General features: G+C 40.5%; 1 protein-coding gene across 6 annotated transcripts in view; it reads right to left on the bottom strand.

Annotated features, from left to right (window-relative positions):
* Positions 1-6,275, bottom strand: part of LOC147029275 (integrin alpha-9-like) — a 262,737-nt gene extending 256,462 nt beyond the window's left edge. For all 6 annotated transcript variants that reach the window (XR_015055845.1, XM_085872220.1, XM_085872217.1 and 3 more), the window contains exon 1: positions 6,132-6,275. Coding sequence is in view for 5 of the 6 variants with exons in the window: in XM_085872220.1 (XP_085728346.1) it covers positions 6,132-6,260 (129 nt within the window). In the remaining variant the exon portion in view is untranslated. The remainder of the gene's footprint in view (positions 1-6,131) is intronic.
* Between the last annotated feature and the right edge of the window lie 5,797 nt (positions 6,276-12,072).

The following is a 12,072-nucleotide window of genomic DNA, read 5'->3' on the forward strand; positions in this document are numbered from 1 at the left end:
GTAAGTTCAAGGATGAGTTGGGTGAAAAGTAATGAGTGAGTTAATTGGATTGAGAGCAAAGGCAAAAGCAAAGGCATACAAGTGTGGTGATCAGATTGATAAAAGGTTAAAGGGAATAAAGAAATATGTAATAAAGAAATCAATCACTTTTAGAAATTATTATAATTGTTTCATGAATAAGAAAGAAGAATATAGGAAAATGAATACAATAAGAAGTTATAAACATAACATATATAGTGAAGAAGTAAATAAAAAGGCATTAAGGCCCGGTCACACCTTGACGTTTTAGCCAGCGATGGCAACGTTTTAAAATGTATCTAAAACGCTGGCTTACGTTGAACTTTTGATGTTTTTTTTTAAAGATTCGGACGTATTCATAGCGACTTGGTCTTATGTATAACGCATTGGTAACGGACACAGAACGTTTCGTTGTGTTATAGATAACTTATACCAACGAATGCTGAACCTGTTGTCGGCCTACACAACCGATGCCCAACGATAGTCTAACTCAGGCATAGCGCGTTGCACGCATCGCTGACGATGTCGTGACGTAGCCTATTAAAAGGCTGACGCACAACGATTCGAATCATAACTGCCGTAGAAATGGAAGTGTCAACATCGCGGTCACACCTTGGTGATCTTGCCAGCGTATGCCGACCTAAGAAAAATGTGTCTAAAACGTTGGGGCACGTCAAATACGGTATGAGCAAGTTTGGTATACGTGAGTACAACGCTAAAGTACGCTATCATACGTCGTAGTAAGTAGAGTACGTCAAGAAATTTTAAACATGTTCAAAATTTTACGACGTACTCAGCGTATGACACACGTTCCGCATGCGATGGGGATAAGTTTTACACACGATATGTGGACGCTTACACACGTCCACAAATGCCACTTATAAGCTACTCATAAGTCGAAACAAGTCGCGGTAATGTCTTTTTTACGTGAAACTTATTTCTAACTTATGTTTGACGTGCTTTGAACCAATTCTTTACGTAGTCCCAACACACATCGACGTACAGTGCGGAGAACAAGTATTTGATACACTGCCGATTTTGCAGGTTTTCCCACTTACAAAGCACGTAGAGGTCTGTAATTTTTATCATAGGTACACTTCAACTGTGAAAAACGGAATCTAAAACAAAAATCCTGAAAATCACATTGTATGATTTCTAAATAATTAATTTGCATTTTATTGCATGAAATAAGTATTTGATCACCGACCAACCAGTAAGAATTCCAGCTCTCACAGACCTGTTAGTTTTGTCTTTAAGAAGCCCTCCCATTCTCCACTCATTACCTGTATTAACTGCACCTGTTTGAACTCGTTGTCTGCATAAAAGACAGCTGTCCACACTCAATCAATCAGACTCCAACCTCTCCACAATGGGCAAGACCAGAGAGCTGACTCAGGACATCAGGGACAAAATTGTAGACTTGCACAAGGCTGGGATGGGCGACAGGACAATAGGCAAGCAGCTTGGTGAGAAGGCAACAACTGTTGGCGCAATTATTAGAAAATGGAAGAAGTTCAAGATAACAGTCAATCTCCCTCGGTCTGGGGCTCCATGCAAGATCTCACCTCATGGAGCCTCAATGATCATGAGAAAGGTGAGGGATCAGCCCAGAACTACACGGCAGGACCTGGTCAATGACCTGAAGAGAGCTGGGACCACAGTATCAAAGAAAACCATAAGTAACACACTATGCCGTCATGGATTAAAATCCTGCAGTGCACGCAACGTCCCTCTGCTCAAGCCAGCGCATGTCCAGGCCCATCTGAAGTTTGCCAATGACCATCTGGATGATCCAGAGGAGGAATGGTAGAAGGTCATGTGGTCAGATGAGACCAAAATAGAGCTTTTTGGTTTAAACTCCACTCGCCGTGTTTGGAGGAAGAAGAAGGATACAACCCCAAGAACACCATCCCAATCGTGAAGCATGGAGGTGGAAACATCATTCTTTGGGGATGCTTTTCTGCAAAGGGGGCAGGACGACTGCACCGTATTGAGGGGAGGATGGATGGGGCCATGTATCGCGAGATCTTGGCCAACAACCTCCATCGCTCAACAAGAGCATTGAAGATGGGGCGTGGCTGGGTCTTCCAGCATGACTACGACCCGAAACACACAGCCAGGGCAACTAAGGAGTGGCTCCGTAAGAAGCATCTCAAGGTCCTGGAGTGGCCTCGCCAGTCTCCAGACCTGAACCCAAGATAAAATCTTTGGAGGGAGCTGAAAGTCTGTGTTGCCCAGCGACAGCCCCGAAACCTGAAGGATCTGGAGAAGATCTGTATGGAGGAGTGGGCCAAAATCCCCGCTGCAGTCTGTGCAAACCTGGTTAAGAACTACAGGAAACGTCTGATCTCTGTAACTGCAAACAAAGGTTTCTGTACCAAATATTAAGTTCTGTTTTTCGGATGTATCAAATACTTATTTCATACAATAAAATGCAAAATAATTATTTAAAAATCATACAATGTGATTTTCAGGATTTTTGTTTTAGATTCCGTTTTTCACAGTTGAAGTGTACCTATGATAAAAAATTACAGACCTCTACGTGCTTTGTAAGTGGGAAAACCTACAAAATCGGCAGTGTATCAAATACTTGTTCTCCCCACTGTATGTAGAGGTATTCCAATGACGTCTTCCGGTCGACAAAAAAAAAAAATTAACGTGTTTCTAGCTTACAACTGCCATATCAAGACGTGTTCACAGCGGTTTTGGGAATTGGTATATAAAAATGCTGCTCATAAAAGGGGAACCCAACAGTGTTTTCGAGTCCTTTTTGAGTCGATGCCCATGTCAGCAGTAACAGTATCAGTATTAGGATTAGTATTAGTAGTAGTTTGTTCATGTTGGCAGTCGTAGGTGAGTGTGAGGGGGAGGGTGTGGGTTATGATGGATCGTCCTTGCGTTTAACGATTTAAATGATAAACTCAATGATTTAAATGGCTGCAACTCCACTATTGAAAGTAGACGCTTGCGCTCAACAATTGGATTTTTTTTTTACACTCAACGACTTTTAAACGGTACCACTCAGCTAGTTTCATTGTTTACAATGAACGATTTAAATTGCTGTCACTCGCCTTTGTTTTTTGACACTGGCGCTCGGAAATTTTAATCGTTTCTGTTGAACGTGCTAAATCGCTCAAACCCCACTATTGAAAGTAGACACTTGCGCTCAACAATTGGATTTTTTTTTTACACTCAACGACTTTTAAACGGTACCACTCAGCTATTTTCATTGTTTACAATGAACGATTTAAATTGCTGTCACTCGCCTTTGTTTTTTGACGCTGGGGTTTGGAAATTTGAAGCGTTTCTTCTGAACGTGTTAAAACGCTCAAGCTCGACTATTTTAAATAGACGCTGCCGATGGACAATTGGAATCACAGCCAAGCTAGACATCGAAGTGTAAACATCCTCGTCATGCCGAAGAAAAGTTTGAAGAATGCTGCAAATAAGTGTCCTGGCCATGGCCGTGGACGCTGACGCAAGGACGATCCATTATACCGACGTCTTTCAGCCTATGAGTAACTTAAAAGTAACGTCTGTCGATGTGTGGCAACGATCGCGTGACGTGCCAACAACACGTTAATCATAGGTTAGAAATAAGTTTCGGGTACGCTAAACATTACCTCGGCGTGTCTCAACTTATGATTAACTTACAAGTAGCATGTGTTGACGTCTGTCAACGATCGCAGACTGCGCATACAACTTGTGGCCAGCGTAGCGGAACGTGTGAGTCATACGCCGGCATACGTCGTGAAATTTCAAGCATGAAAAAATTTTAGGACCACCAAAAAGTACAACGTTTAAAGCCAACGTACAACGACGTATGGCAGTGTTTTTCAGCGTGCTCTCAATGTTATCAAAACTTACTCATAACGTATTCAACGTGTGCCAGCGTTTTAGAAAAAAAAATCAAAAATCGGCATACGTTGGCTAAAACGTCAAGGTGTGACCGGGCCTTTAGGAGCCTTTGATGATAAGAGATTTATTTTAGATAATGGAATAGATTGTGTTCCATATGGATATTGTATGATAGAGTGTCTAAAATAGATTGTGTTACATATGGATACAAGTTTTAACTAAATAGAATATGGGTTAGGGATTTTAAGGGCTACCGCCGACTTTTTCAAAATATATAAATGGTCGAACCAAGTATTAATCAAACTAAAGAGTGGAGAAAATCTCAGTCTTGGTATATAAATGGAAAACATAATGAATGTGAAAAATATCAAATAAGTCTTATTGAAAAAATAACTAAAACAAAGGTAAATAAAACAAATAAGCAAATCAATTTAAAAACTAGTAAGTTAGAGGATGTAAAGAAAAAAATAAATATCCTTGAATGGAGTGAAAACTTTGATGGTTGTCAATTGAACAATGGAAAAATAATTTACGACAATATCAAAATGATATGCAACTCAGGAGGTAGTCAGATGAGAGCATTAAGAGAAGTATATCATTTCATAATAACACAAAAGGGGTATCTTGAAAAATATAAAGATTCAAATGTTTTATTTTTAAATATTTTAGATGGGGATTATTGTGCAAAGAAAATTAAACTATTGAAGGAATTTGAGAATGAACAAATCTTTATAGTTTCAATGAGTGAGCTAAACAATATCCATTGGTTATTTGAAAAAAAGTGCTCCGAGGCTAAAAGGGGAAGGTATTAAAATCTCCATTCACTTACATGTTTTAGATATTTCAACAGCAGAGAATTCAACAGGTTGGGATAAAAAGGGGGTTTATTTTTAGGGAAAAAATATGAATCGCTGAGAATCCCCTATTCATTAACATGGGGGGAAGTGAGCCAGAATCAGTATATTCACCCTACTGACCATAGCCTTGCTTGTTCAAAGTAAGTAGCTAGATAGGCGTAGTTTTAAGACTCAATATTTCTTTAAATCATCAGATTTCACTCCAGATTTCCACACTTATTTTGTCCAGAGAATATCCGATCCTCAAAGTCAAAAAAATATTTTGATGATGCACTTTAATTCATCCGTGAGAGTAGCTTGTGGAAAATTGCATCGTATAATGGATGAAATCACTCCAAGCTCCTAACTTGAAAAATAAAGCATGTTCAAAAGCGAAATACCCATCGATTCGTAGCTATGATGAATAGGCATTCAATAATATGAGTGAGGAAAGTGAAAAAAAAAAAACTTTATTGTTGAGACATCGTTGCAGCCTGTTCCAAGTTAAGGCATGGTTGAGCAGGCTAAAAAACATGGTGGATTCAGACCCCAGCGAGGTTACTTAGGATACGCTTCAAGACCCTTTAGAGAGCGAGGTGGCCAAGGATGCACCTGATAAAGGATATAATTAAATAAGGCCGTTAATTAATTATCTTCAAAAGGGGCGTTTTCATGAACCCAATCACCCGATTTTCAATGATGCACTTCCTTGGAGTTTTCTCTGCAAAGTTTCAGGCTGATAGGTTTTATGGATTTGGAGATATGGAGGATGGACGTGCGCACGCATGCGCGCACACACACACACACACACACACACACACACACACACACACACACACACACACACACACACACACACACACACACACACACACACACAACTAATAAGTATAGATTACAAAAAGATTCTGATTATTTATGTTGCATTAGTATTATTATTATTATTATTATGACAATAAAGATGTTATTACGAAGCATATGCTGAGTAGTTATGGTTTGTTCGCAGTTATCAGAAAAGGTTTCAAAAATAATAAATCACATATCATCGAGTCATGAATAACACACTGTCACGAAGGCCAAGCTCAGTGCTAGACGGAGCACTGTCATGATGTCCCAGCAAAAAAAGTGTGAGAGAGGGACAAACAGACGTGGGGAGGGGAGAAATCAGGATACTTTAATAGATTATAGAGGTGTATTGCAACTACCGCTATCTTGATGTACTGTCCGAATTTAGCCTTAAGCCGGCTATCCGCAGGATATTAATTCCTGGTATGTCCAGTTCTGCCCTTATTTGCTTGCAGTTTTTGTGCGGGGGCTGTCCATGTGACAGGATGTTATTAACCTTTTCTACAACAATGGACAGTGCATATTCAGCAGTATTTGTCATCGGCTAAAATTAAATGTTCCATGTAAGCTTACCTTAGCATTCACTAAAGTGAACAATGCATCAGTGCCAGGAAAAAGCTCGTTTGGAATACTGAAATGGATTATACTTGCTGGAACAGGGCTTGGTCCGTGATTTGAAACCTGCACATTTAACAAAAGCATTTTGGAAAGGAAACTGAAATTTAAAAGTGAAATAAATAAAATGCATGTTCAATATACTACCACATGATTGAATCTATCATTTTATAAAACGCTGCATAAATAGTAAAACACTCAAGCACAAATGAAGACATGGTGCTCAAGGCATTTGAAAGGAATATGGTGTTCCACCACATACGGTACATTTTCCTTTATGCAAGGCACATCCATGAAGTGCAATTTCCCACAACATGTTAATGTTCTCGGTTCCATATCAACTTTCTTCTGGTTAACACTTCAAGGCCTTTTGTCTGCTCTCACAAGATTTCAAATTTCATCTCACAGATAACATATCGTCGACCGAGAATTAACAGGGTCCAACTACACTTTTTTAAAGTTTGAGAAAAATGAAATCAAAAATTCAAAGTGGAATTGCCGCTATCTCATAACATTTTATTTTCATATCGTGTCCTCCATAACAGGTACACATATAAAGGTTACATAAAATAATCTTACTTAGTTTCCTCTGTTGCCCTTCCACATGGACTTCTTCTAAATTTGAATGAAATGTCAGATAGACCCTGTTAATTCTCGGTCGACGATATATCTGTCCAAGAGCTCTTCAACCTGAAGTGACAATATGCTGGACCAGACATTTCGGGTAAAATGTGTGATAAACAAGTCACATGTATTGTAAAACATAGAAGTATATTTTGAGTTCCTCAGGAAGAGTATGATAAACGAGTTGAAATCAATTGAAAAATGTCTGTACAAATTTGGTCATGCCTGTATTTTCATAGTGGTGTGTAGGAATGGTGTAGTCATGTAGAAAGTTCAAAAGTAGCCAGGAATTGATAAGAGTATTTGAGTATTCTGACTGCAATCAAGTGCTGTCACATATCCAAACATTAAACATTTTGAACATCACCTTTCAGTAAATGTCTGGATTACGACACCTAAAATTGCAGAAGAATTGGATGTTGTTGTAAGTGTCGAAACAATAATATATTCTCGCTTCGAATTCAATAAGGTGAGTACAACATGGACAACTTCGCATAGCATGGTATTGTGTTTAGTGATACCCCGGAGAAGCAATGTCTATTCTCTGGGGTAGCATCATGCGACGGCATGACATGTGATATCACATGACGTCATATCCCGTCATGTAATGTTGCAATACGTGGGGTCACATCATGCCGCATAGCGTCGTGTCACATCACACAACATCACTTCAGGACACACCACGTCCTGAGAATGCGTCACGTCATGTCGAGTCAAACAACATGACATCATATCAGGTGCCATTGCATCTTATCACAGAACGAGATATTCTGTCACATCACATCATGCCACGTCATATCGCATCAAGTGACATCACATCATGTCACCAACATTAACGTCATGACACTTTTATGTGTCGGAACATCGCATTTCATCATGTAGCATCACGTCGCGTCATGAGGCACCATGACATCAGTCATACAAAGTAACATCACATTGTGTCACACAATGTCACGTTCTGTCACCTCACAAGACATTTCATCACATTGCATTATACACAGAAAAACACACACACACACACACACACACACACACACACACACACACACACACACACACACACACACACACACACACACACACACACACACACACACACCTTCTTCTTCTTTCGGCTGCTCCCGTTAGGGGTCGCCACAGCGGATCATCCGTTATGATCTGCATACTGATTTGGCACAGGTTTTACGCCGGATGCCCTTCCTGACGCAACCCTAGTCGCCTCTTACGACACAGGTATAAGGATTGGGTTTCGCCATGATTCCAGGCTGCCCTACACCCTCTCATAGTGTGGCCCAGTGTAGAGCACCAGTCCTCAAGCGATCCTCCAACCCAAGCCTCTGAGTAGCCGGATTACAGGCGCACGCCACTACGCCCGGTTATATATATATATATATATATATATATATATATATATATATATATATATATATATATATATATATATATATATATATATATATATATAAATACATATATATATAAATACATATATATATATAAATACATATATATGTATACATATGTATACATATATATGTATTTATATATATATATATATATATATATATATATATATATATATATATATATATATATCTTCTTCTTCTTCTTTCGGCTGCTCCTGTTTGGGGTCGCCACAGCGGATCAACCGTCTCCATTTCGCTCTATCCTCCACATCTTCCATTGACACTCCAACCACCCGCATGTCCGCCCTCACTGTATCCATGAACCTCTTCTTTGGCCTTCCTCTTCTCCTCCTGCCTGGCGGCTCCATCTTCAACATCCTTCTCCCGATATACTCCGCTTCCCTCCTGAGCACATGTCCAAACCATCTCAATCTTGCCTCTCTCACTTTGTCTCCAAACCGTCCTACCTGCGCTGTCCCTCTAATATACTCATTCCTTATCCTGTCAAATCCTCGTCACTCCCAACGAGAATCGCAGCATCTTTAACTCTGCCACCTCCAGCTCCGCTTCCTGTCTTTTTGTTAGTGCCACCGCCTCCAAACCATACAACAAAGCTGGTCTCACTACCGACTTATATACTTTCCCCTTCACTCTTGCAGCTACCCTTCTGTCACAAATCACTCCTGCAACTCTTCTCCACCCACTCCATCCTGCCTGCACTCTCTTTTCACTTCTCTCCCACACTCTCCGTTACTTTGGACAGTTGATCCCAAGTATTTAAACCCATCCACCTTCCCCACCTCAACTCCTTGCAACCGCACCATACCACAATCCTCCCTCTCATTTACGCACATGTACTCCGTCTTACTCCGACTGACTATCATTCCTCTTCTCTCCAGTGCGTACCTCCACCTCTCGAGGCTCGCCTCAGCCTGCTCCTACTCTCCCGACAGATCATGATGTCATTCGCGAACGTCATAGTCCATGGGGACTCCAGTCTGATCTCGTCCGTCAACCTGTCCATCACCATTGCAAACAGGAAAGGGCTCAGAGTCGATCCTTGGTGCAATACCACTTTTACCTTAAACCGGTCCGTCATTCCCACCGCACACCTCACCGCTGTCACACTGTCCTCGTACATATCCTGCACGATCCTCACATACTTCTCCACCACTCCCGACTTCCTCATACAATGTCACAACTCCTCTCTTGGCACCCTATCATAAGCTTTCTCTAAATCCACAAACACACAATGTAACTCCTTCTGGCCTTCCCTATACTTCTCCATCAACATTCTCAAAGCAAACATCGCATCAGTGGTGCTCTTTCCTGGCATAAACCCATATTGCTGCTCACAGATCATCACCTCTCCTCTCAACCTAGCTTCCACTACTCTTTCCCACAACTTCATGGTGTGGCTTAACAACTTTATCCCTCTGTAATTTCCACAGCTCTGCACATCACCCTTATTCTTGAAAATCGGAACCAGTCCACTTAATCTCCACTCCTCCGGCATCCTCTCACTTTCCAAGACTTTATTAAACAATCTGGTTAACAACCCCACTGCCATCTCTCCTTAGCACTTCCATGCCTCCACTGGTATACCATCTGGGCCAACCGCCTTTCCACTTTTCATCTTCTTCATAGCAGTCCTCCCTTCATCCTTACTGATCCACACCACTTCCAGATTCACTATCTCCACCTCTTCCATCTATATATATATATATATATATATATATATATATATATATATATATATATATATATATATATATATATATATATATATATATACACATATACATATCCATATATATATATATATATATATATATACATATATATATATATATATATATATATATATATATATATATATATATATATATATATCTCTCTCTCTCTCTCTTTCTTCATTCATCAGCCCATAAAAGTACTCCATCCACCTTCTCAACACACTCTCCTCATTCCTCAGCACATTACATCATATATATACATATGTGTCTATATATCGTCGACCGAGAATTAACAGGGTCCAACTACACTTTTTTAAAGTTTGAGAAAAATGAAATCAAAAAATGAAATAAAAAAATATATATATGTATCTGTCTATATACATATATATATATATATATATATATATATATATATATATATATATATACATATATGTTTATATATATATATATGTATATATATATATATATATATATATATATATATATATATATATATATATAAATATATATATATGTATATATATATGTATATATATATATATGTATATATATATATGTATATATATATATATATATATGTATATATATATGTATATATATATATGTATATATATATATATATATATATATATATATATATATATATAGATATATATATATATATATATTGTTATGGAAATAGGCCTTCGTAGGCTATTAAAGATAGGATTAGCTTAGATCCCCCATTAAATGCATGTTTAGCTAGGTTGTTCAGTAAAATGGACGTTACATGTGTGTCGGGAGGTTAAGAGGCATTTTTATTGTTCGTACAGTGGTGGTGTGCCGAGGGCTTCTTCTTCCTCCCCACTCCGGACGATAGGCCCCGCTCAGTCGGCTGAGGGGGAGTGGCCTGGAGAGGGAAGTGGAGCTGGGGGGAGGAGTTTGTCGGCTTCGTAAAGGGGGAGGAGCCAGTGGCCACGGAGGCGAGCGAACGAAGACCTCGTGGAGTGGTTCAGTTTGGGGAAACAGTCGGTTTTGAGGCGTGCTTGGGTTTTGACGTGAGAAGGAAAGGAAAAAAGTGGTAAGAAACTGAGAGGACGGAGGTGATTCTGCCGTGAGAGAAACGGCAGTCGGGTTTGAGAAGCGAGCGAACAAAAAAGAACTGTGGTGAAACTGAGCGCCGATCGGCTGTACACGGGAAAGCTGTGTCTGTTTTTGATGAGGAACGAGCCAAAAGAAAGGCAGGGAAGGCAACAGAGAAACGACAAGTGTCGAGTCGCGATCTGCTGGATGAGCAGTGGCTTGGAAGCAAGCGAACGAAGGAGAGACAGTGTTGATTCTGCAGAGAGAGAAACTGAACCTGTGCACGTCGAGTCGGCCTTTTTGGCGGTGGGAGAGGTGGCCTGCACGTCGAGTCGGCGATCGACTCTTATAAGGAGGTGGTCGACAGGTTCAACCTGTGTCTAACCACAGAGCCTCCGTCCTTACTCACCTCACGGCTCAACACGTTTGCCGATCCGCTTGCCGGAGCCCGGTACCCCGATTTGGCCTTGTCTGGTGAACAGGCCAGGCCTGGACTTGTGTGCTGGACCTTGTGAGAGACCAGCTGAGACCCATAATCGATCTGGCGGTCTTGTGCCGTCGACCTTACGCGTGGGTCAGAGCGCGCGGAGACCGCATGTGGTGCGAAAAAGGAAGGCGAGCGCCGTCTCGCCACGTGGCATGTTCGAGCGTGGGCTTGAATCCGTGGACATTGGCTTGTTACGAGCGACAATCGTGCTTTTGACACGTTCCTCTCAGCCATGAAACATCACCAAGTACTCTGTCTTGTCTGCATGCTGTCTGTCTGTCTTGTTTGCATGTTGTTTAAGGCATATCTCGGAAGGGACCCTCGAAACAAGTAATCCGTAGTTCCCTAGTTAAGAACGGGTTAGAGATTGTTAATAAAAACATTGTCGTGAATATTTTGCTTGTGTTGTGTTCCTCGCCGTTCCCCAATAAATCTGGTTGGTTCGTATGAAGTTGCCACTATGGATTAATTTGTGCCGCGTCGAGGAACGATCCGTTTGATTGGCATATAAAACCAAAATGGTTACAGACTGGCAGAAAACGCTCGGCATCTGAGAAAAAGTCTGTAACCGGGGTTCTATT

The sequence above is a fragment of the Eptatretus burgeri genome, chromosome 3 (assembly GCF_056783735.1).
Source record: "Eptatretus burgeri isolate ZD-2024b chromosome 3, Ebu_testis_v1, whole genome shotgun sequence".
Taxonomy (NCBI): Eukaryota; Metazoa; Chordata; class Myxini; order Myxiniformes; family Myxinidae; genus Eptatretus; species Eptatretus burgeri.